Below are 22,956 nucleotides of genomic sequence, written 5' to 3' on the forward strand. Positions count from 1 at the left end.
CCAGGACTATTAGAGAATCAGAACCTTAGCCTAATCAAACCTAGGAAGCAGGCACACTATAGCCGAGTTCTTGTTCAAGTCTCTTTTTCCTTTTAAAAGCCAGAGTGACCTGAAGACTCTACTGCCCACTTTCTGTTTTCTTCTTTAAGGAGAATAAGTAGGAAAATCGACTAATTTGCTGCGAGCAGCAATATTCCATATGGGCAACCCCAGTTCATAGTTAAGAACCCTTCAAAGTTCAAAGTTCTAAAGTGGGATACCATTGCAAAGGCCCTTCTGACACTTTCACTACCTTTATTCACATAGTCAATCAGTCATACTCCTATCACATGGCATGTGAAGGTGGTCATTCAGATACAAAATCATGCCAACACAATTTAGCCGTAAAACATCTAGTAAGAGATGAAGAGAAGTCCGGCATAATGAAAATCCATTCATTGAAAAACATATATATAGACACACATGATCACCAAGTAGTAACCGATGAGTCTGCTGCCACATCCCAATAAAAAGTAGCACTTCTCATGAAGTTAATATTAGTGAATAATCAGATAAGCTTCTTTTGTTTATCTTTCGATGTAAGATGTTTCGACAACATCCATTGCTTTGAATTAAAGTAAAAAGTAAATATAATGAACTGAGAGAAGCAGAGAAGCATTATCACTGCCTCAAAAAGGAAAGGATACTTCTTTGGAGGACTCACAGTCAAGTAAATAACATGCAGAATAAGAGAACACAAACAGAGAAAGCCCATTACAAGCGGGTGGAAAGCAACGGAAGAAACAAACTTCGTGCCTTTCTTGGCCTTTTGTTTATGATCAAGGGTTTTTCTGCTGTTGCATCTTCCACCTGGCCCACCAGGTGCAAAATAGAGAAGGACAATGAGAGCATAAAGAGCCATATATGCTAGAACCAGTTTGTCACGTTGTAGAAGAGGAAACATAGAGAACATGGCAAAGTGCGTTAACCACAGCAAAGAACGAGGCTCTTCCAGAGCTAACAGGCTAAGAGGCAGAAGTGGAAGCAGAATAGACTTCTCGTGCACTGCAGAAGTGGAAGTAATGATGCTGAGAACTGTTAGGGGGTAAAAATAAAAGGCTAGAAGGATGAAAACAGAAAGGAAATACATACCTTGAAATGAGAATAAGTAGAACGAGAAAGAACTATTTAGCAGCCCATAAAGAAAGCCCTTACTGCTTGGAGCAAGCACTTGTTGAACCATTGAGGGTAGACAGGTTAAAACAGTTGCAGCAAGGCTAAAAATTCTCAATGATTGTGTAGTAAATAATTTTTTCCATTTTACAAGCACTGAAGTGGTGCACCAAAAATTAGCGACATAATCCTCATATATCCCTCTCTCGAATGGAGCAAGACGAGATAGAACCTGCAAGAGGTACAAAAATTAGAGGAAAGGGCAATAGCTTTCTTCAATGCCTAGAATGCCTTATTTTTAAAGTTTCTTTCCAACAAGATTGAAGCTACAGGTTGTAGAACTAGCAGAGCAGCATAGGTGTCAGTAATTTCAGTATTCAATCCCATAAACAGGATCTGTCATCTCTGATAAATGAAACATAAGAAAAAATAATGGGTTTAAAATTATTTTACATATATCCAGATGTGAATGTCGATGAGTTTCAAATACTCCTCTCAGAAAATGATACTCTCCAGAATAAGATTATTACAATATGGGATACTTTGATGGATGAAACAGGTGAACTTCCTTGTCTGCTTTTTTCCTTCAGTTCTAATTTCAACTAGAAAGATAATTATACTAGTTAGATGCGATATGATTAAACATTGGGAAGGGCATCTCACTGCTTACTTGTTTGACAGACAAAAAATTAACATTGAGTTGCCAATCCAAAATAAATCCCATAAGTACAAATGTATTCAATAGTAAAAATTTATTAAAAAGCAATTAAAATAGGGACACTCAAGTTCTCTTGGAACAACCATAAGTTCTGTATAGTAGACTACCAAACAAGCAAGAGGAAAAATGACAAAGAGAACTATGCTTTTAAAATAAATAAGAGCAAACTATGGAAGAACAGAAAGCTAATTAGAGAATAGGAACTAGATGAGAGAAAAAGCAGAAAAGAAAAGGAAAAAAAGATTTCATTCTGCCACTTACACCGAAAGCAGCATCTTTTGAATGAAGATACGGCCACCAGACAACTGCAAACGTTCCTATAACCATTGATCCCAGCTTTGACACCTGAAGCAGTGGATTCTTATGCCTCAGGCATTTACCTAATAGATAGCTAAAAAATGCAGGTGCAAAATATGCACTCATCTGGAAAACATAAAAACATAGGAAGATCCACATTAAAAAACTAATCCAGAATAAATCAGCAATAATACATCAACATCTTGTAGAAGCAAATACAAAACTCTATTGAAATAAATTTTAAGTCAATTTTTCAGTGGAGAAATTAACGTTTCACATTAAATTTAATTGATACAGTTAGATATCTCAGCAATCCCTCTCATTTCTAAGCATAACCCCTGCTTCCTTCTTAACTGAAATATAGGCCCCATGCTAGTGTGTCAAAAGAGTTTCACTAAGACTAATCAAATGAAAGCCAATTTGGTCTAAACCCAGAATAGAGCAATATGAATATTCTTGGAAAGGATCAGAAGGTTATCCACGATTCAAATTAGAGGTTCAGGTATTCTAAAGCTTGCTGGTTTATCAAGATTCCAGCAGATATGCTCAAGTACCCATGGTACAAGAAAAGCAACAAAGATTCAACTGGAGACTTAACACAACCTTCCTCATCAGTTCAGCTAAAGCATAATGATCATCATCAAAGTTTCTTTTCATGGATCTATATTCCAAAATGCAGGGACACAGCTGGAAATGTTTATCATGTCCTATATCATCATGAATGAAATAAAATTAGTCTGCATGACAGGACAGAACGTGCCACTTGTGTATAGTTTCTAACAATCATCTCTCATACAGCTAACAGCTTTGTCATGTCCAGCAACGAAAATGCATTTAACAAAAGAGTATTCTCTACAAAAGCAACAAAAGGGTATTCTCTACAAAAGCCATATTTGGTCATATGTAAGACAAGTTCTTAACACATATTGAAAGTTTCCATGTGACATGGGAATCAGTGAAACCTTGTCAAGCAAAAGGATCGTAGCTACATTTTTCCATTTCCTTCATTTTCTTTCTTGTCTCATCTTGTCCAACATTATCAAATCAAAGAATAGTCACACAATTTCTCATAGGAGTGACTTCGATAAAAATATAGTCAACACCAATATTTAAATTGACCTTCTGTAGAAGAATTATCTTCAATGTTAGCTGTTACCTCACAAATCATCTACTGTTCTAAACGTGCCATTTGAATTCTTACATGTAATCCTTTCTTTCAAATCTATTAGCATTTATCGACTTCTTGAAATTGTATGACATTATACAGTTATTTCTGTCAAGCGATAACTAGGAGACTCACAGAGAAAGAACAATCAACTGTCCATGAATGTAATAAGCCCCACATTTGATCAGCAATAAATAGATTCTCTGGATAAATGAAAAAGGATCACAGAATAGTAACATAAAGCAACAGCTAAACCAGAAAGCACCTGTTTATGGTTGAGAGCAAGACAATATAGGACAGAAGCCACAACATCCTTCTGAGAGAGTGATGCAGCAACAGCGGCCATGGTAAAACCCAAGCTGATACAATTATACTGCAACAGGACCAAACAGATATTAGAGCCAATGTGATCTTCCATAAGTTAGTAGAAATAGAGAGGAAAATGGAGGTAATAAAACCTGAAAATGACCATGGTCAATTAGGATCAGGCACGGGTTGAGTAGAATAATTGCAATGTGCCATGCTACATCACTTTTACGGCCCATGCCAGACTGCATGGCACGATACACAAACACAAAATAAAGAACTGCTGGGAAGAATATGAGCACATCAGAAGATAAAACTGTCCATCTCATGAGCAATTTCCTGCACATATGCGCCCAAACACTACAATCAGACACCAACAAACTCAAAACTGGGAAACATAAAAAGAAGCAACAATGCGAAACCACAAAATACCAACCCAAGATAGGACTCATGACCCCGGGAAGTAAAAAGCACGACAGAGTCAGGATCGAAAGTTTTAAGGAAAACCCCATGAATGTAACTCTGGTAAGCAGTTAACGGTGGATAATCAAGGCCCCAATAACTAAGATTGTTAACACTGCTGTTGCGGTACCAGTCCTTGGCTGGAAGATTAAGAGTAATCTCCATCCAATGCCTTTGTGCCTCATAATCCCCATACTTGGGGGGAGTTTTGGCACCGGAATATGGATGGAGACCAACAGCTACGCGTACCAAAATCGCGAATAGGGATATACAAAGGAACGAATGTTTAATCCCTTTTTGAAGCAACCACCACCAAGGATCACCTTCACTATCATCATTCTCAGCATTTACCATATCTTCCAGCCTCTTAGCCTTTTCCATTTCCCTTTTTTTCTTCATTCTTTTTCACTACGGCGTAGAAAGTTCAATTTTTCAATAAATATTTAAGCAGATTCATAACAATAAAAAACAATGCATATAAAAGCATAAACAAGAGGAAATCAAGAATTTTCTTAACCAGTACTGTGACAAATATCAACGTTAAAAACCCAGAAATTCATATAACCAACTAATTAATTAACTTGTGTCAAGTTGGGAAGAAATGCAAAATAAACAAAGAGAAGAAAGGAAGAGAGGTAGGGCTGACCTGGGAGAAGCGAGGCCTCGTATCAGAGAAGAAGGGAGAGGGAGAGAGAGGTAATCTTGGATTTGAACAACAAGGGTAAGCCGGGCTGGGTTACGGAAGAGAATAAGTGGCCTAGTAACTTGATATGGACTAATAGATTTTTAAGCTTAGTGGCCCATTTTATTTGCAATAATAAATCTATGTTTGTATATCCAAAATCTAAGAGAGAGCACGTTTAAGTTTTTTTGATTTTTAGTTTAGTTTTTCTTAAAACCAATTAAAAAATTCACCCTTGAAATCGCCTGAACCAAACCATGCAAGAGGTCGATTTTGATCAATTTTAATTGACTTCAATTCGGTCAGTTTTAAGTAGGTTGACTTGATCCATTTTGAGTTGATTTGGGCTAATTTGAGTTGATTTGAATTAATTTGGGTTTTTTTTATTCAATCCTTAGTAAATGGCTTTTGTTTTATTTGACTAGGGCTTTTTTATATAATTCCTTATAAATAGTTGTGTTAAGGTCATATATTTATATGTAATCCCTTAAACCTATTTATTTTTTTAAATAGTTAATAATATTAATTTTCATGTAATAAATAAACATTAATCTTTATATAATAAATAAATAGTAGTTTCAAAGGTTCTATAATTAAATATGATCATAAAGAAATTAACATTAATCTTCATTCAATAAATAAACAAATAAGAGTTACACAACTCAAAGTTTCACAAAATAAATTATTAATTTTCAAAAGATGGACTTCCAAGGCTTTAACTTCAGTTCAACGATTTTACAAAACACGCTTCTAAAAAGGTTAAAAGCAAATATATAATTAGTATCAATTTTTGTGGTAAGATAATGTAAATTAATTATAAATGTAATGTAAATATTGCATACTACCTAATGATAACATTACCTGAAAAATACAAATAACCAATACAAATAACATGTTAGTGTTACTTAGGCTTAGATTCAGCTATTGTCTCTAATGCAATATTAGTCAAATTTAAAAAATAAAAGAATAAATATGGTAAATTAATCTTTAACAAATCTAATAAATTAAATTACAAATAAAATTATAAAATAATTACCAAAATCAAGTTTTTCGAGCTCATCCAAATTATCTTCAATCAAATTTGGATTACCACATGCCAATCCATGTAACCAATTTTGAGTACAAATAAGTGCTTGCACGACCTTAGGAGTCAAAGAACTCCTATATGCATCAAGCACACGTCTATCGGTACTAAAAGTAGATTCTGAAACAACTGTTGATACAAGAACAACCAAAACATCAAGAGCAATTGAGGCAAGTACAAGAAACCAAAATTGATTAACTTTGCACCACATAAGAACATCAAACTCATAATCATCAAAACCCTCATCATTCACAAGCTTAGATAAATATTTCTCCAATTCTATTTTTAGCTTTTTTGACCTAGTGTTTAATTAGTGCTTTTTAAACCTACCCAATCTTTTTTTAGTACGTTTTGTGTCCTTGCCAATCAAAGTCGAAGCAACACTATCACTACAACTACCACCAGTGCTTCGTCCCATGGACATTGGACACTCTTAACCACTTTCATCAACATGAGATGGACGTTGTAACATATTTCTATAACAATAAAACAACTTATCCATTGTTTATGTCATTAAAGAAATCATCATTGAAGCTTGAGTAGGAGGATACATTTCTAGCAAAGTGAATTCAATATAAGAAAGCTTTTTCCTCGGATCAAGCAATAGTGAACAACACTAAATTCATTTTGTCCACATTCCCCTAATACTTATCAAATTTCTCTTTTATCTTAATTGCCATAGACTATAAATTAACATCATCACCATTTTGCCATTCAATCAAAGTGGTATACATATCAAAATGGAATCTAAAAAAAAATTATCAATTATGTAAGATGTGTCAAAAACACTGACAGTCAAATCATAAAATTCTCTTAAGAAACAAGAAATCCTCTTGATATTTGCCCAATATCTATCATCAGGCACCCCATCTCCTAACCTTATTAGCTCAGGTATGTAGTTATTATCACATAATTTAAATGATGCAAAAGCTCTCTGAAATTTCAAAGTTGTATCCAACATCAAAAAAGTAGAATTTCATCTAATGGTCATATCCAAACACAACAAACACTTACTCTCAACTCCTGCACTAGCAGCACACTTCTTAAACTTGGCTAATCTAGTAGAGAATCATCTAACATATCTCAGTGTCCCTCTAACATGAACACTTGAGGTATTGATATCCTTCAATCCATCAAAGACCATAAGATTAACAGTATGAGCCGTACATCTCACATGAAAAAATCTATCCCTTAAAACACTAGTTCCAAAAACATTAAATTTTTTCTTCATGTCCTATTGCAATATCATTTAAGCTAGCATTATCAACAGTGAAAGAAAAAATCTTTTGGATCCCCCAATCAAGCAAACATTTACAAATTGCTTTACCAATGGCCTCACCTTTGTGACTAGTAATGGGACAAAAATTTAAAATTCTTTTTTGCAACTTCTAATCATTATCAATAAAATGGGCAGTTAGACACATATAATTAATTTCTTATATCGAAGTCTATCTGTCAATGGTAAGACACATTCTACTAGGACATGATTTTAACAATCTTCTCATTCGAGTTTTTTCATCAATATAAATCTTCTAACAATCCCTAGCAACAGTCCATCGTAATGATATACGAAATCTAGGACATGTTTTTGTTTATGTGTTTCATATATCCTTGATTTTCTACAAACTTAAAAAGTAATTCATCTAAATGATCATCTTAACTAAGCTCCTCTTAATTGCCTCTTGACAAACTTCCAACTACCTAACCCATCCCCTCTCAAACCAAAATTCTTAAAGAACTCAATTGTCCAAGTTTTTGGACAATTCAAATATGAGAGGGCCTCTAAGTCAAAGAAAATCAACTGGAGGTGACCCCAAATCCAGATGCCTCAAGGAGCATTAAATGTTTTGTGAAGGCTTAACTACGGAAGCCAAGCATGTAGCTGCTCCTTCCTTTTTTTTCTTTTTTTTTAAATAGTGATTTATTTATTTTAATTATTATTTATTATTATTTTTATTTGAGAAAGAAACATAGATGTCTACAGTAAGCTCACCTTTTTCCACATCAATTAAAGCTCAAGTAGTTCTCAAGAATGGTCTCTCAAGAATGATCGGCATTTCACGATTTTTTTCCATATCAAGAATAATAAAATCTACTGGAAATATAAACTTACCAACTTTTACCAAAATATCTTCCATAATTCCATAAGGATAAGTGATGGATTGATCAGCAAGTTGTAAAGTTACAAAAGTTGGCTTAATCTCTTCCAAACCCAATTTTTTATAAATGGACAATGGCATCAAATTTATACTTACACCTATATCACATAATGATTTAGCAAAATTAAGAGCACCAATAGTGCAAGGAATAGTAAAACTACCTAGATCTTTAAGCTTTTATGGAAGTTTATTCTGAATGATGGCACTACACTCTTCAATAAGTGCAATAGTTTCAAACTCTCCCAATTTCCTCTTTTTAAGACAAGATGTCTTTCAAGAATTTAACATATCTGGGCATTTGTTCTAGAGCTTCAACAAAGGGCATATTAATATGTAATTTTTTAAATATATCAATAAATCTCTAGAATTGTTTGTCACATTTTTCTTTATGAAATCTTTGATGAAAAGGTGGTGGGGGTGTAGGAGTAGTTTTTAATTGTAATTTTTCATTTGAATTTTCAATAGATTTTTTCACCACAATTTCTTTTTCTACATCCTTTTCAATTTCTTTCTCATTAGATTGAATTGAAATTTTAGAATTTAAATCCTTAGTATTTACCTTTTTACTTACCTCTTTTCTATTACGAAGATGGATTGCCTTACAATGTTCCTTACCTTCTATTCTTGGGTCAGGTTCAATATCACTTGGTAAGGTACCATGAGTCTAATATTTAAAGCACTAGCAAGTTGGTCCCCTTGTATCTTAAGAGTTCTAATTGAAGCTGCGTGATTTTGAATGGAGGCATCAATCTTAGTCATAAATGCATCAATCTCTGTTATGAATGTATCAATATTTGTTATGAACTGCACGAATATATCCTCCATCGAAGGCTTTTTCTCTAGCATAGGGACTCTAGATGGAAATCTAGGAGAACAGTTTGGCTTAGCCGCTAATGAAGACCCTTGTTGTTATTTCATGAAAAATTAGGATGAATCCTACAATCAGGATTATAAGTGTTGGAATAGGGATTGTTCTGTTGTCTATTTCTAACAAATTAATAAGACTTAGAATAGATGGGACAATTATCATTGGAATGTCCTCCACAAAATTCACATGTCATAAAGGAGTTCTAAACAGCATTAACACTCAATTTATCTATTTTTTTTGTGAGAAAAGCCAATTGTGTAGAAACAATGTTTATCACATCTACTTCGTGAATTCCAGCAATTTTCTTGTACCAAATCATTCAGATGACCATTGATAATTATTGGAAGCTATCCCTTTAAGCAAATCATAAGCCTTATAAATGGATTTACTCATGAGTGCACCTCTAGCAACTATATCAATGGTAATTCTTAAAGGTCCCGGCAAACCATTATAAAAAGTCTGAACTTGCAGTCACTTATGTAATCCATGGTAAGGACACCTTCTCAAATCCTTATACCTCTCCAAAGCCTCATATAGTGACTCAAAATCAAATTCAATAAAAGAAGTAATATCATTCTGCATCTTTGCTGACTTAACAGGTAGGAAGAATCTTGTTAAGAATTTTTGAGCCAAATCATCCCAAGTATTAATAGAACCAATAGGAAGCGAATTTAACCAACTATTTACTTTATCTCTTATTGAAAAAGGAAAAAACCTCAATCTTGTGGCACCATCAGTAACAACATTAGCCTTGAATGTGTCGTAGATTTCCAAGAAATATATAATATGAGCATTCAAATTATCATTAGGCAAACCCCCAAACTGAATAGCGGTCTGAATCATCTAAATGATTGATGGCTTAATTTCAAAGTTGTTGGCTTGAATAAGGAGTCTTCGGATATTAGAGTGGAGATTTTGTACTCGTGGGATAGTATAATCCCTCAAAGACTTGGCCTCTTCCTCTTGTTGATCAGCCATTATTTTACTTGGAGCAGAAACTTTTTATTTTTCCTCCGAAGTCTATGAAAAGTCTTTTCGATTTTTGGATCAAAAGGAATGATTTTCAAATTTCGAGCTCTTTATATACAACGACCAAAAATACCTGAAAAATTAAAAAAAAGAAAAGTCTGGATTTAAATTAAGAATGCTTGGTATTAATATTAACAAAAAAGAACTAAAAATCAACTTATCGGTAACGGCGCCAAAAACTTATTGTTTAATTTTTTACCCGTGCAAGTATACGTATTGCAGAGATAATATAGTAATGAGTAGAGTATCAATCCTGCAGAGAATTGAATTAATTCTTATTATTAACTACTAAAATTAACACACCATAATTTTATCTAAATAATTAAAATTAAAATTAAACTAATAAACTAGTAACTAACACTAATCTAATATATATCAGTAAAGTTATTTTATTAACTTCTAGTGATTACCAGACCTAAGATTATGAAATCCCTTAATACTTTATCTGATTATTGTCTCTTTTCCTTAACTCAGTTAGTGGATTAAGTTGTTAACCTAGTATCCTAAATTATTTACAAATCTCTATCGAGTTTTTCATAAAAATACCTCTTTCAATTAATTTACTATATGTTTGTGCAAATTAAATTAAAGAAAGATTCATCAAGTGCGTGCTTTAATCTAGGCTACGTATGGCTTGTAGATGTATGTCTACCCTATATGCAAATCAAATTACCTAATCAACTTAAGTGTATTCAATCATACGTTATTCTATTCAAGGTCTACCTAAATCTCCTTCGTCCAGGTTTAATTTAGGTTTCCAATTCAATTTATTGGTAGCTAGCCAATCAGAAGCATTAAAACAGAATAAAATAAACAACTTAAATCCATCAAATATAAATTAATGAGAGATAAATAAATCAGATTACATATTGAGTTCAATCATAATCTTAGATAAATGAATTAGTTCTCCATCAAGTCACATATCATCATCAAATAAAATTTAAACATTAAAAACAAAACCAAGAAAATAAAAAAATAACAAAAAAAATAAAAAAACCCAAGAATTGTATTCTTGATCTCCAATTCTCCTTAAATCCTTCAAATTCTTCTTAGCTTTAATTATTTTATGGCTTGCTCTCAGCTATTAATATAGTGTTTCATTCTCTCTTTAAAAGTCCTCTGAAAGGTTGTCTTTATAGAGCTTTAAAGTTAAGCCAAATAGGATGAAAAAAGAAGTCAATTTCAATTAGATTTCCTCATTAGATTACTTGGGCCTCGGCTTATTACCTCCAAAACTGTGGCCTGGACCATTTAAATAGCAGAAATCTTAATTGTTCTAGGACTGTTGTAGTGTTTTAAATTAGACAAGATTTTTGACCATTTTTCAAGCTGAACTGGGTGAAGTGGTAAACATAAAAGTTATATCTTTTTCTCTTATCTTTCCAATGGTTTAAGAATCATCTCATTTGGTTCTTTGTAGAGAGAGTTATGGTCAAAATACCACAACATGTGCAATAAAAGTTTACACTTTGAAATTGCTCTCCTTAAAATTCTTCTTTCATCAAACACCAACAAAAGCACAAATAAATCAATAACAACCTATCTTAATCATATTAACACCAAATTAAGCATAAAATTAATTAATATTAGATTGAATAATCTAAATTAACTAATTTAAAATAATTATATAAACTTTACTAATTTCTATGTATTACTACAAAAACAAAGCTAAACTATTATAAAAATTAAGTCCAAATAACTATATATTAGAGAGTTATCAAAAACCCATAGCAAGAAAAAAAAATATGGTTTACCTTGCTAGATTAGGTGGTTGGTAGTAATTTGGAGTGACATTGGTGGAAACAAAGGGATGGATTATGAATGGGTGAGTCAATAAAGTGAGTTAGAGCTTAAGAGGAAAGGGGGAGTGAAAATTTGGAGTTTTGTTGAAGGGAGGGGGGAGACTGTAAGGGGAAACTTGGTTGCTAGTTTGAAATAGGGTTGAAAGGTTAGATAGTCTTGACCCCCTTAAAATAAAAAAAAAATATGCTTGTCGATTTATCAGTCAATTTGGGGGAGAGGGAGTCCCCCTCGGATGATTGAGTTGATCGATCGATGAGGTCGATCGACACCACCGATAGTTGTTGTTGCAACCGTTGGTTGAAATAATCGACAGTTGCTTGGTTGCAACTGACAGTTGCCCACTCTTACTAAAACCTATCTCATCTTTTATTGATGTGAGATTCATAACATTTTACCTCACTCAATTATGCAACGCTCTCATTGCACTGGCTTTTTGATATGAGATTCATGACATTTTTCCAGACCCAATTATGCAACGCCTTCATTACATTGGCTTTTTACCCACATCAATAAAGATTGGGGTCTGTTGGAACTTAAGCCTAATCTCGTGTTGCCTTACATCAATAAAGATCGGGGTTTGCCGAAACTTAAGCCCTCCCTCGTGCTGCCTTAAACTCTAAGCCCAACTTCATGCTGCCTTAAACTCTAAGAGTTTAAATAAACCTATAAATCATAGATCAATATTCCCAAACTAAAAGACATATTTAATAGGTGGTGGAAGACTCATGTTTATATACCCAAAACTGATCCCATCTCTTACTATTGTAGATTTGTAGCACTTCTCATGTACATTATAATTTTTTTATTTAAATATTTTGTAGACATACAAAAAATAATATATATTGTAAACATTCTAATATATTTTGAGTGGATAAAATGAATTAGTAATTTCAAATAACTAAATAACACTCGATAAAGAAAGCTATTTTGCATTGCAGATTATATATATCTAAAATTTTAAATCATTAAGCAGTAAGAGTTAAGAAAGGTAATTGAAACATTAATATTTATCCTAATATATATTTGCATTCAATTTTGAGTTTATATTTTGAAGTAGTTTAGAAAGGTTTGTTTTATATTATATATTGACTATGGTAACTTATACAATTTTAAGTACTTTTATATATAAAAATTCGATCTTCTATTTGAATTTGGTAAAATTGGAAAATTTTAGGGATTTCCCTAGGTGTCAAAAGGATAAATTATATATATGCACACTAATGGTATTTTTTTAGTGAAATTTTCTAATGGTACTTTATTATCAATTTAATGGTATTTTTTACTTAAATTGAATAGGAATACAAGGCTTGAAAATAAAAAAGGGATCAAGATCCATATTTTTGCAAATTTAAGTTCATTTAATCAAAAGAATCAAATGGAGACAAACAAAGTAAGATAATGGAGCCCTCCATTCCAAATTACATACCCACTTTAAATTTTTTGGGCCACATTTAAACAAATTTGACCATGGTGAAATTAAAATTTTAAAAAGTAAAATTTATAAATTTTGAATTTAGCATTTTTCAAAAATTTTTTTGATAATTATAAATAAAAAATAATAAATAACTGTCAAATTTATTTTTATTTGATAAAAAAAATGAAAAGTGAATATTCAATTTAAAGCAAAAAGAATCAAGGAACAATATTTAGTACTTCAAAAACTTAGATGTGATAGGGTGAGTTTTTTTTTAATCAAATTATAAAATTTGATTAATCCATTAATCAAGTAATTAGCACGATAAAATGTTAATAATATAAAATTATTTAAAAAAATGAGCTCAAATGACCATTCTATTCAACATTTGTATTATTAAAATAATTTAAAGAAAATAGTTGTTTCCAATTGGGTGGAGCAATACAAAAATGCCGTGTGTGTCCGAAAATCAACATAAGAAATTATATCTGCAGTAGTGACAGGACACAACAATATAGCCTAAATGCCTGCTGACGTAGCCAAAAGCTATCCTCCGCAACAAACTCCTCACTACCAATCACATCACGACACGTAAAGAAAACCCAAAACAATTCCACGTTTCGTTCTTTTATTAGTCCTTAACTTTCCCTTTAACCATTGCAGTAACTATATCAAAACCACTCCTTCACTATATAAGTCCAATCTATCCAGTGACTTTTTTCTGTCTTTGTCTCTTTATTTCCAGTTCGGAAACTATAGTCGGCGACGAAAGGAAAGATCGGACGGCTCGCCGGAAATCCAGTACCGTTGAAAAAGACTCGAAGATGAAGATTTTTGTGAAGACCTTGAAAGGGACTCACTTCGAGATCGAAGTAAAACCCGAAGATACGGTAAACAAAGCCCAAGAATTCAACTTAAATAATAATCTCCATTGTTACCAAGAATTATGATTTTTTATTCAATTTTAGTTGAAAGTAAATTAGGTTTGGTTTGATTACGGTTAAAATTTGCGATTAGGCTGAGAATTGTTTATGTAATTAGGGTTTTTGGAGGTCTAAGACTTTACTTGAGTTTACAGCGTCTAAAGTATTTTTTCATGATGCACTTGTTTCGTTCTTAGATTTTGTAATGTTTACTAGTATTTTGATGAACCTTTATTGTCTCCACGGCTCGGTAAGGGTACCTGAATTGGGCTTGCTGTTCAAAATGCCTTATTTATTTTATCTTGTAATGTAGGTGATTTGCAACATCTATGCATGATTCCGATGCTGCATAACTAAGTATGTTAACTTAGGTGTCATTTGGTTGTTGCTTAACTGCTGGAACCGAAAAACAAAAGCACACGGGGATAAAAAACCAAATAATATATTAAACAATCAAACATAATTAAAATTTGGAAACAGTTATACTAGAATCTGTTTTGCATTTGGTCATTTATTCATTTTTGAGCAATTATGATTTTACTTCCTGCCATCTGGTTTTGCATTTGTAGCAACTCTTTAGGAAAGAAAAACAAATAGAAAAAGCAAATAGGAAAGAAATAATTAAATGGAGCCTTAATTACTGAATGTTGATTCCTTTATTTATAGTTAAATAAACACATTGAAAGCATGTAAATCTGCTACTGGAGCTTTTAAGCTCTGCTACATGTGTATGAGATACTAATCCTATTCTTAATAGTCTACCTCTGATAAGGGGATATGTTATGCACTTAATGTAACTTTTCAAGAAAAAAAACTGTTTGTAATTAACTGGTAATAAGTTGTAGATCATGGTTGTTGCACTTGGAAATTTTCATGAGATGTCTAGTTAATATGTGCATTCAGGTTAGCAATTTTTGTAACTGTTAGGTGTATATCATCTATGACTACAAAAAGTTATCATGGATGCATGACTTTAAATTCAAACCTTCCATTAATAAATTTTCTTTGACAGGTTGCTGATGTCAAGAAAAATATAGATACAGCACAGGGTCCTGATATTTACCCTGCTGCACAACTAATGCTTATTCATCAGGGGAAAGTTCTTAAGGATAACACTACACTTGATGAAAACAAAGTAGCTGAAAACAGTTTCATTGTCATAATGTTAACCAAGGTGAGTCACTTGTTATTATGAGTTATACTGTTGGGTAATTGGCTGCAGTATAAAGAAAAAATCTACATTTCTTCTCTTGAAGCTTTTTATAACAATATTTTTTTTTCTTTTTGACAACTTGGAATGATCTTTAAATGAGGTAAATAAAAAGTTTGGCTTTCCATTCGTGCATAATGATCTATACCATTATATAATTGGCGTGCCTTAGTTGGTATTACATCAGTTTAGTCTCTTTTGAGCACTCTAATTGACTCCCAAAGTTATGCATTGAGATCACACATGTAACTTCAAATGCTTAACCCAATATGGATGAAGGGCATAATTATCATTGTATTGAACTTTCTAATTTAGGACAAGATTATGCTTATTGAAGGACAAAATTATCTTGAGATTTATTTTCTTAATATTTTGCATTTTTGTGGGTTTTATTTATAATTCTTAGTATTTAGGAAATTATTAGGGCATTTAAGGTTATATTTGGTATTTTGTTATATTAGGGTTTATTGTGTAGCCTATTATACCTATATTTGGATTGTGTTGAGATTTTCGGTATTCAGTATGATGTTTCTCCTCTTGATTCTATCTCTTCTTTCTCCACTCTCCGCTATTTCTTGCTAAGTTTCTTTTGTTCTCCCCCTTTCTTTTGTATTCTCTGTGATTTGTATTTTTCTGCCCATGTTTTGTGTTACTCTCCTATATCATTTTCCTGGCATTATCGGCTATGTCTTCATATAAATAACTTTTCATCAACATTAAGTCATAAGCTGTTCTTTGGAAAATTGATAGTTCTACGAGTTTATAATGTTTTGTTATACATATCTTATCTAAGAATCAAATAAGGTTACTGTATGTGACTTGGTTATGGGTTCAAGTTGAGGAACAATATCTTTGCAAAGCAGTGTCCAGCCCTCTTCACCCTCAGAGTGTAGGAGTATCACACTAGGCCACAGTTTACATGTATATTGTATGTGAGTTGGCTGGTGTCAGTAAATAATGATAATGCATAAACCAGTGGTAATAATGTTGCTAGATAATAGGCTCTCAAATGCTTTTGTAGTTTCTACATTTATTTACCTAGTTACCATATAAGGTGTTAAGAATATTAGAGTTCCTACTAATGCATCCAATGTTAATTATTGTAGAATAAGGTTTCATCAAGTGGGGCCTCAACTGCATCGACCACATCTGCACCTACAAGTCAGGTAAATTATTATGTCTATTTCTGTTTAATTTCTTTTTTCAGTGTTAGCATCAGCACCGTGCTAAGCATCCTGGCCATCTGCCTCCAAATTTTATTGGATATGCATGTTCCATAAAATCCTAACACAATAATTTTCTCTTGTATGATTTTATAATGTTTTGACACATGTATATTTTGCATGTGATTTGATGGAGGTTGTTCATTGGTAATGAGTTCAAGTTGCACAAACAGTCCCCTTGTATGGCAGTGGTAATAATGTTGCAAGATAATATGCTCTCAAATGTTTTTGTAGTTTGTACATTTATTTATCTAATTACCAGATAAGGTGTTAAACATATTAGAGTTCCTACTGATGCATGCGTGGTTAATTATTGTAGAAAAAGGTTTCGTCAAGTGGGGCCTCAACTGCATCTGCCACACCTACACCTGCAAGTCAGGTAAATTATTATGTCTATATCTTTGCTACCCATTTAATTGTGTTAGCATTAGCACCGTGCTAAGCATCCTCGCCACCTGCCTCCCAATTTTATTGGATATGCATGTTTCGTAAAATCCTAACACAAAATAATTTATCTCGTATGATTTTATAATTTTTTGACACATGTATATTTTTGTGTGTGATGAGATGGAGGTTGTTCGTTGTTACTTGCAGTCAATGAGTTCAAGTCGCACAAACAATCTCTTTGTATAGCAGTGGCTGAGGTGTGTTGTGCACTAGGCGGCCTTTATGCATAAATTGTCTGTGGGTTGACTAGTGTTAATAATAGTGATACATGATAAACTGATGGTAATTAGCACATTGTAGCAAGATAGGCGGTTCTCAAATGCATGTGTACTTGGTGCATTTAATTATCAAATTACTATGCAGGGTGTTAATCATATTAGAAATGTTTACTAATGCATGCATGGTGGAACCGTTGTAGAATAAGGTTTCATCGAGTGAGGCCTCAACTACATCAGCCACACCTGCGCCTACATGTCAGGTAAGTGGAATATTTCTATCTATGTTGTCTGGTAAGTTGCTTTTACAAGTGTCAAAATCAGCACCATGCTCAACATTTTCTACCACCCCTCCAGCCCCTTACTAAATTTTATTGGATATGCATGTTTCATTTTTTCTTAGGTTGTGTTTGGATAAAGAGTTTAGGTTAGTCGGGAAATGTTAGAGATGAAGATTACATTTTCAGTTAATCTCAATATCCTAACTTATAAAATTTCATGGTTTTGGTAGTTGAATTTTGTAAAAGAAAAGAAATTGAGATCACATATTTTAGATTAAGAAATTATAAAATTAAAAATGGATGATAGATTATGAGAAAGAAAGGCAGGGAAATAGAAAAAATTTGAATGTCTTTTGTTGGTATAATTAGTTTCTTTGTTTGTCTTAATCTGTGTCTAGTAAGAGTTTTAAAAGTTTTTATTAAACAAAAAAAGAATTTTAAAAGCTACTTCTATGTAGACTGACTTTTGAGGTAGACATTCTAGTCTTTGTATTCTGGCTTTTCTTTTTATCTTTAGAAAAATTACTTTCCACCCACTCTAGTATAGAATTTTTAAAAAATATAATCTAAAAATTCTTGTTTCAACTTAAATTCTTGCTAGTTTTATTACATCCAAACACTGTCTTCTGGGAAAAAAATTTATCTCTTTTGGTTGCTTTTGCCTGTCATATTTTATTGGCAAATTCCATTTAATTTTCTTTTTGCTTGCCATAGTGATTTTCCAACTCGTCATTCGTATTTCATCCTATAGAGCTGCTTGCATGTGTAGGTCCAATCTGCAGCCCCTGCACAAACACAACCATCAACAACTCCTGAGGCCCCTGCGCCAACAGTGGCAGTGTGAGTTTGAACTTATCTCCTTTTCTTTTATTTTTTTAAAAATTATTATCTTTGTGTTTTGTCTTTTATTTTATGTGGTGCACATTTTGACTGTTTTCTCATATTGGTTTATTTTATTTAAATTGTACAGTCCAGAATCTGTTCCTGAACCTACTGTCACTCAAGCCACTCCTGCTTCTGAGTAAAGTTTTCTCTTTTCTCTTTCTTTATTCTCATTCCCATTCCTGAGTATAAACATAGTTTATTGACTATCAAAAGGTGTTTTATTGAGACTGTTGCTTCTGTGTCTAGTGACTAATCATGTAAATATGGTGTCACTTAAGTTTTTCTATATGATCATTTTGAGCTTGATCAAGCTGATGTTTCTAGCTTGCTCATACCTTTTTTGGCTCATCTTGATGCAGTTCTCAAGTGGATGTTTATAGTCAAGCGGCATCAAATCTTGTTGCTGGAAATAATATAGAGGCTATAATACAACAAATCCTTGACATGGGTGGAGGAAGTTGGGATAGGGATACTGTTGTACGTGCTTTACGAGCTGCATACAACAATCCTGAAAGAGCTGTTGAATATCTATATTCTGTAAGTATTTATGCTGGCTACCTAATATATTGATTGTTCATGCAGATCTCTTTCTAGCTTTGTGCTATTATGTCTAGCTAGTCATTGCTATGTTGGAACTTGGGACCTAAATGCCCAATGCTGCTGTTAGGCCTTGTCGCCATGCTGTGTATGTTCCTTCATTAGCCTTTTCCATTTCAGTGTTTAACCACATCGGAAGTAGCGGTGAAGCTAAATGCATGATTTTCTCATGTGAAATATTTCTGATGAAGAAAATCAAGAATATGACATGTTTGTTGTTTATTTCTTTTTAAGTTTTCTATCCCTGGATGGATTTATGTTGTTTGTAAAGTGTTTTGCAGTTATATTCTGCCAGTGTAACACATAAAACAATCCATGTCAGGGTATTCCTGCACAAGCTGCTGTTCCAGCTGTTGGTCGAGCTCCTGCTGCTGGGCAGGCAGCAAACCCTCCAGCCCAGGCTCAACAACCTGCAGCACCTACTTCTGGTCCTAATGCAAACCCCCTAGATCTCTTTCCACAGGTAATTACTTAACTTCTGAACTTTCACATGGAATTTGGCACTGAATTTTGCTGTTCTGGAACCAGGGCCTTCCAAACACAGGTTCAAATGCTGGTGCAGGTACCTTGGATTTTTTGCGCAACAGCCAACAGGTATTTGCAGATGTTCTCCTTGCTTGCCTGTTTATTGTTTATTTAAAATTTTTGTTAAAGCTTCTAAACTTTTCTTGGCGTTCTTTTAGTTCCAAGCCTTGCGAGCTATGGTGCAAGCAAACCCACAAATCTTGCAGGTAAATATATTAAGTCAATTATAATCTTCTTTTCACTGTTTTTTTTTTTTTTTAACATTTAGTCACTTATGTTATTTCTTAATGCTCACAATATTTGTTTGTTTACTTTTATACTTCAGCCTATGCTTCAGGAGCTAGGAAAGCAAAATCCACACTTAATGCGTCTCATTCAAGAGCATCAGGCTGACTTCTTACGCTTGATAAATGAACCTGTTGAAGGAGAGGGGTGCGGTGAATCTGCTTTTTGGTTGCTTTACTCCGTTTTGACTGATAAGTAAAGAGCATGATGTTGATATGCATGTTGATCTCAGGAACCTACTTGGTCAGTTGGCTGCAGCTATGCCACAGGCTGTGACTGTCACCCCTGAGGAACGGGAGGCAATTGAAAGAGTAAGCATTTCTCATCAAATTTGATATTTCTATTTTTTTTTTTATAAAATCTGGTTCACCGTTTTATAGGTTAAATGGTTCTACGGGTATAGTAATTTGGGGCCCAAAAAGAAAATATAACTTTCTGGTACAAAGGAATCACCATGCTACTGGCATTTTTGATTGTGCCATTCAATCTGGGATGAAGCAGCAGTATCACCAAGGTTGAAGAAGCGCTAATGTGGACTTTTTTCCTCTCCATCTTTGTTTATTAAGTGTCCTCAAATGGCCTTGCGTTATTTTTTTCACTAGCGTTATTAGAGCCATCATTGGTTCTTCTATGTTAATTATTGAATGCTAGCATTCTCTCCTTTTTTTTAACCATTTCTAATCCTGAGTCTCTCTTTTGTTCTAGGCAGCAGAGGTTCTACTATGTGTCATTGATAACTCAGTTCTTGAACCTTGAATGCTTCTTAATTTCTGCATTTAACTTTACTATTTTTGCAGCTTGAAGCAATGGGTTTTGATCGAAACATAGTGTTGGAGGTATTCTTTGCATGCAACAAGAATGAGGAGCTTGCAGCCAACTATCTTTTGGATCACATGCATGAGTTTGAGGAGTAACTGACATGGGCCTTTTCTCATTCCTCTTGCTTCCTCATTTTCTTTCTCCTGTCTGGCCTTTTCCATGTTGGGTGAAGTTGTTTTTATTATTAACAATACCTGTCATGTGGAGTCTTTGGATCAGACAGTTAAGTTATTCATGTCCCCATATATAGTGTTTTTTGTGTTTTTTGTTTTAAATATTCATTGCCAAATTATACGTAATTCTGTCCAAACATGTGCTTTATTATGTCACATATTTCTGTACCTTCCTCATATAAGTTTTCTGGACAATTGTGGTGATATATATCATCGAATGTAGCATGGGGGGCGTTTCAGTTTATCTGGTGTAAAAACTTGAGAGGTAATTTAACTGAATTCCGAGTTCTTCCTAAAGTTTTTCTATATCACTTGTTTTCTATTTGCTAGGATTTAATGGTTCATGTACATGTTCATGGATTTGATCTTTTAGATTTGATTGGCCTACTTCAAAATTGGTTCTGCGACCCTATATTAGCATATGGGTGCACTAGCTATATTGCATGATTAGCCCTGTGGGGAGAGGAAAAAGGTAGCTGGGCTGCCAGGTATTTGCCCAGGGAAGGGAATGAAACCTAATGTGAAAAAATTGTCAGAATGATAAGCATTTTAGGAAGGTATTTTGAGGAAAGGTTTTCTCTTTGATCTACAATTAGCATTTTGTCACATGTTAGTTTAAATTAGGAAATTAATTTGAATGAAATACATGTGGTTGTGGAGCTTGGTAAATGTTTCTTTCTATTAACTTGGTTGTGTAGCAAGGTTCAAATTCGTGACAACTTTTTGTACCCCCAAAGTATGGATGTTTTTCTTATATATATACATATATATATATATATATATGTTAAAAGGGGAGAAGGAAAATTGGACATCCTTAGTTTGTAAGTCCTTTACTCTGAAATATTAATTTTTTTTATATATAATTTTGTCAGACATGCTGAAATAATCATAAATGCTAAAGCATATAAAAACTCAGAAAGGGAAAATGATATAAGGATGTCTGTTGGGATATTGTTAAAGAAATATGATATTTTGGTAAAATGGAGTTCCCTTTCCCTGAGTTGGTCCAATCAGCCCATATGCCCTTGTGTCTATAGTAGTTGGCTTGGGTTTTTCTCTCCTGGCAGGCATTAAACACTCCCAGAGTAGAAGCTGGAAAAACAAAAATGGAAGGAAAGTAGTCCCTCGGACGTTTCTTATGGTTCAGCAAATGCACGCTATTTAATTTCGCTTCATTTTATTTGATCTGTGCGGATGAAGGGGAGATATGGGTTGAGTAGTGCTGCCACGTTTTAGCTGTCCTTGTCTTTTGACCAAGCTGAAGCTGATTACGTTTCACGGGAGGTTACGATTGTGGGACTGGGACATTTATTAGTCTTTTCGAAAGACGACATAAAATTTAACTGGGAATGCTACTTGGATTGATGTCTGCATTGAATGGAGTGATCTCATTTCCTTTCTTCTTCTAAAGGCGTTGAAAAACACGTCTTCCTGCTTCTTTAGAGCATGGCTTTGCTTGTTCAAACAGACAACCTGTATGACCAAACGGCTGCAGAAAACTGCTGTCACTGTTTCTGTTTCTTCTGTATGGCCAAACAATGTTGTGTGATTGGTGCGTTGAACAGGTTAAATATTGCACGCCATTCCCCTAATTAATGCTCTGGGATCAAATTTCAAAGGCTTAATTACACCATTGGTGGTGCAGGAAAAAGCTTTTATGCCAAGCTGTGTTGTGAAATAGACAAGGAGTTGAATACTAATCGACATTAATTTCTGAATCAGCATAATTTAATCAAGAATTGGAAGAAACTGTCCCACGTTTCAATGACTAGCAGCTTCTTCATAACTAAAGCTGCTTGTTTCTCCAGTAAAATAACTCCATTCTAGAGAGAATTTTAACAAAGCATAAGTAGCATTGAAATACATAAATTTTACATTTAAGTTTCCTAGGAAACTAGCTCCTTTAGAATTTCATTTTGCCGACTTTTTGAGTCAATTTATAAAGTTCTGTTTATGCATTACTCTACCCTTTCTGGTTAGGAGGTACTTTTCTATAACTGTGTAAGGTACCCTTTAAGACATGAAAATGACAATTTCAATGATGATAAAGTACTGTAAGAACCAAACATAATATATAATTCGCATAAATGAAGGTACTTGCACTTCCAAACACACATAACCTCCTAGTTTGTTAGCTTGCATTGCAGATTCTATTTGCAGGAGGTTCCAATGAATCTACCTTAATTCCATTTTAAAGCTTAAGAGCTAAAATAAGAGTTCGAAAACAAGTATAT

The 22,956-nt window shown here is 33.5% G+C and overlaps 2 protein-coding genes across 5 annotated transcripts; one reads left to right on the plus strand and one right to left on the minus strand.

Moving 5' to 3' along the window:
- Positions 1–405: 405 nt before the first annotated feature.
- Positions 406–4,853, minus strand: LOC110425776 (ALG6, ALG8 glycosyltransferase family). 3 transcript variants are annotated; one of them, XM_021440777.2, is made up of 7 exons: positions 4,747–4,853; positions 4,075–4,508; positions 3,791–3,977; positions 3,598–3,705; positions 2,132–2,215; positions 1,132–1,384; positions 406–1,044 (listed from the first exon to the last, which is right to left on the minus strand). In XM_021440777.2, the coding sequence occupies exons 2-7, from the start codon at positions 4,497–4,499 to the stop codon at positions 548–550; spliced, it is 1,554 nt and encodes a 517-aa protein (XP_021296452.1). In that variant the 5' UTR covers positions 4,500–4,508; positions 4,747–4,853; the 3' UTR covers positions 406–547. The 3 variants fall into 3 exon arrangements, with proteins under 3 accessions (XP_021296452.1, XP_021296450.1, XP_021296451.1); XM_021440775.2 differs by having other exon boundaries at positions 2,132–2,293; XM_021440776.2 differs by lacking the exon at positions 4,747–4,853 and adding an exon at positions 4,618–4,639 and having other exon boundaries at positions 2,132–2,293.
- Positions 4,854–13,831: 8,978 nt separating this feature from the next.
- Positions 13,832–21,028, plus strand: RAD23D (Rad23 UV excision repair protein family). 2 transcript variants are annotated; one of them, XM_021440906.1, is made up of 15 exons: positions 13,832–14,029; positions 15,075–15,236; positions 16,379–16,438; positions 16,669–16,686; positions 16,815–16,874; positions 17,361–17,420; positions 18,208–18,278; positions 18,409–18,459; positions 18,683–18,860; positions 19,243–19,383; positions 19,449–19,514; positions 19,604–19,651; positions 19,771–19,877; positions 19,963–20,041; positions 20,528–21,028. In XM_021440906.1, the coding sequence occupies exons 1-15, from the start codon at positions 13,964–13,966 to the stop codon at positions 20,642–20,644; spliced, it is 1,284 nt and encodes a 427-aa protein (XP_021296581.1). In that variant the 5' UTR covers positions 13,832–13,963; the 3' UTR covers positions 20,645–21,028. The 2 variants fall into 2 exon arrangements, with proteins under 2 accessions (XP_021296581.1, XP_021296582.1); XM_021440907.1 differs by lacking the exon at positions 16,669–16,686 and having other exon boundaries at positions 13,833–14,029.
- The last annotated feature ends 1,928 nt before the right edge of the window (positions 21,029–22,956 follow it).

The sequence above is a fragment of the Theobroma umbraticum genome, unplaced genomic scaffold (genome assembly GCF_002168275.2).
Source record: "Theobroma umbraticum cultivar Fairchild unplaced genomic scaffold, ASM216827v3 scaffold_12.1, whole genome shotgun sequence".
Lineage (NCBI taxonomy): Eukaryota > Viridiplantae > Streptophyta > Magnoliopsida > Malvales > Malvaceae > Theobroma > Theobroma umbraticum.

What these genes read in the sequence shown, in the direction of transcription:
- LOC110425776 (XM_021440775.2), bottom strand. Translation starts at nt 4,499, where the DNA reads ATGAAGAAAAAAAGGGAAATGGAAAAGGCTAAGAGGCTGGAAGATATG. An exon ending in CAAAAGATGCTGCTTTCGGT is followed by an intron (nt 1,385 to 2,131) that starts GTAAGTGGCAGA and finishes TACCTCTTGCAG; the next exon opens with GTTCTATCTCGTCTTGCTCC. An exon ending in CTACTTATTCTCATTTCAAG is followed by an intron (nt 1,045 to 1,131) that starts GTATGTATTTCC and finishes CCACTTCTGCAG; the next exon opens with TGCACGAGAAGTCTATTCTG.
- RAD23D (XM_021440906.1), top strand. Translation starts at nt 13,964, where the DNA reads ATGAAGATTTTTGTGAAGACCTTGAAAGGGACTCACTTCGAGATCGAA. An exon ending in CCCTAGATCTCTTTCCACAG is followed by an intron (nt 19,384 to 19,448) that starts GTAATTACTTAA and finishes TTCTGGAACCAG; the next exon opens with GGCCTTCCAAACACAGGTTC. An exon ending in AACGGGAGGCAATTGAAAGA is followed by an intron (nt 20,042 to 20,527) that starts GTAAGCATTTCT and finishes CTATTTTTGCAG; the next exon opens with CTTGAAGCAATGGGTTTTGA.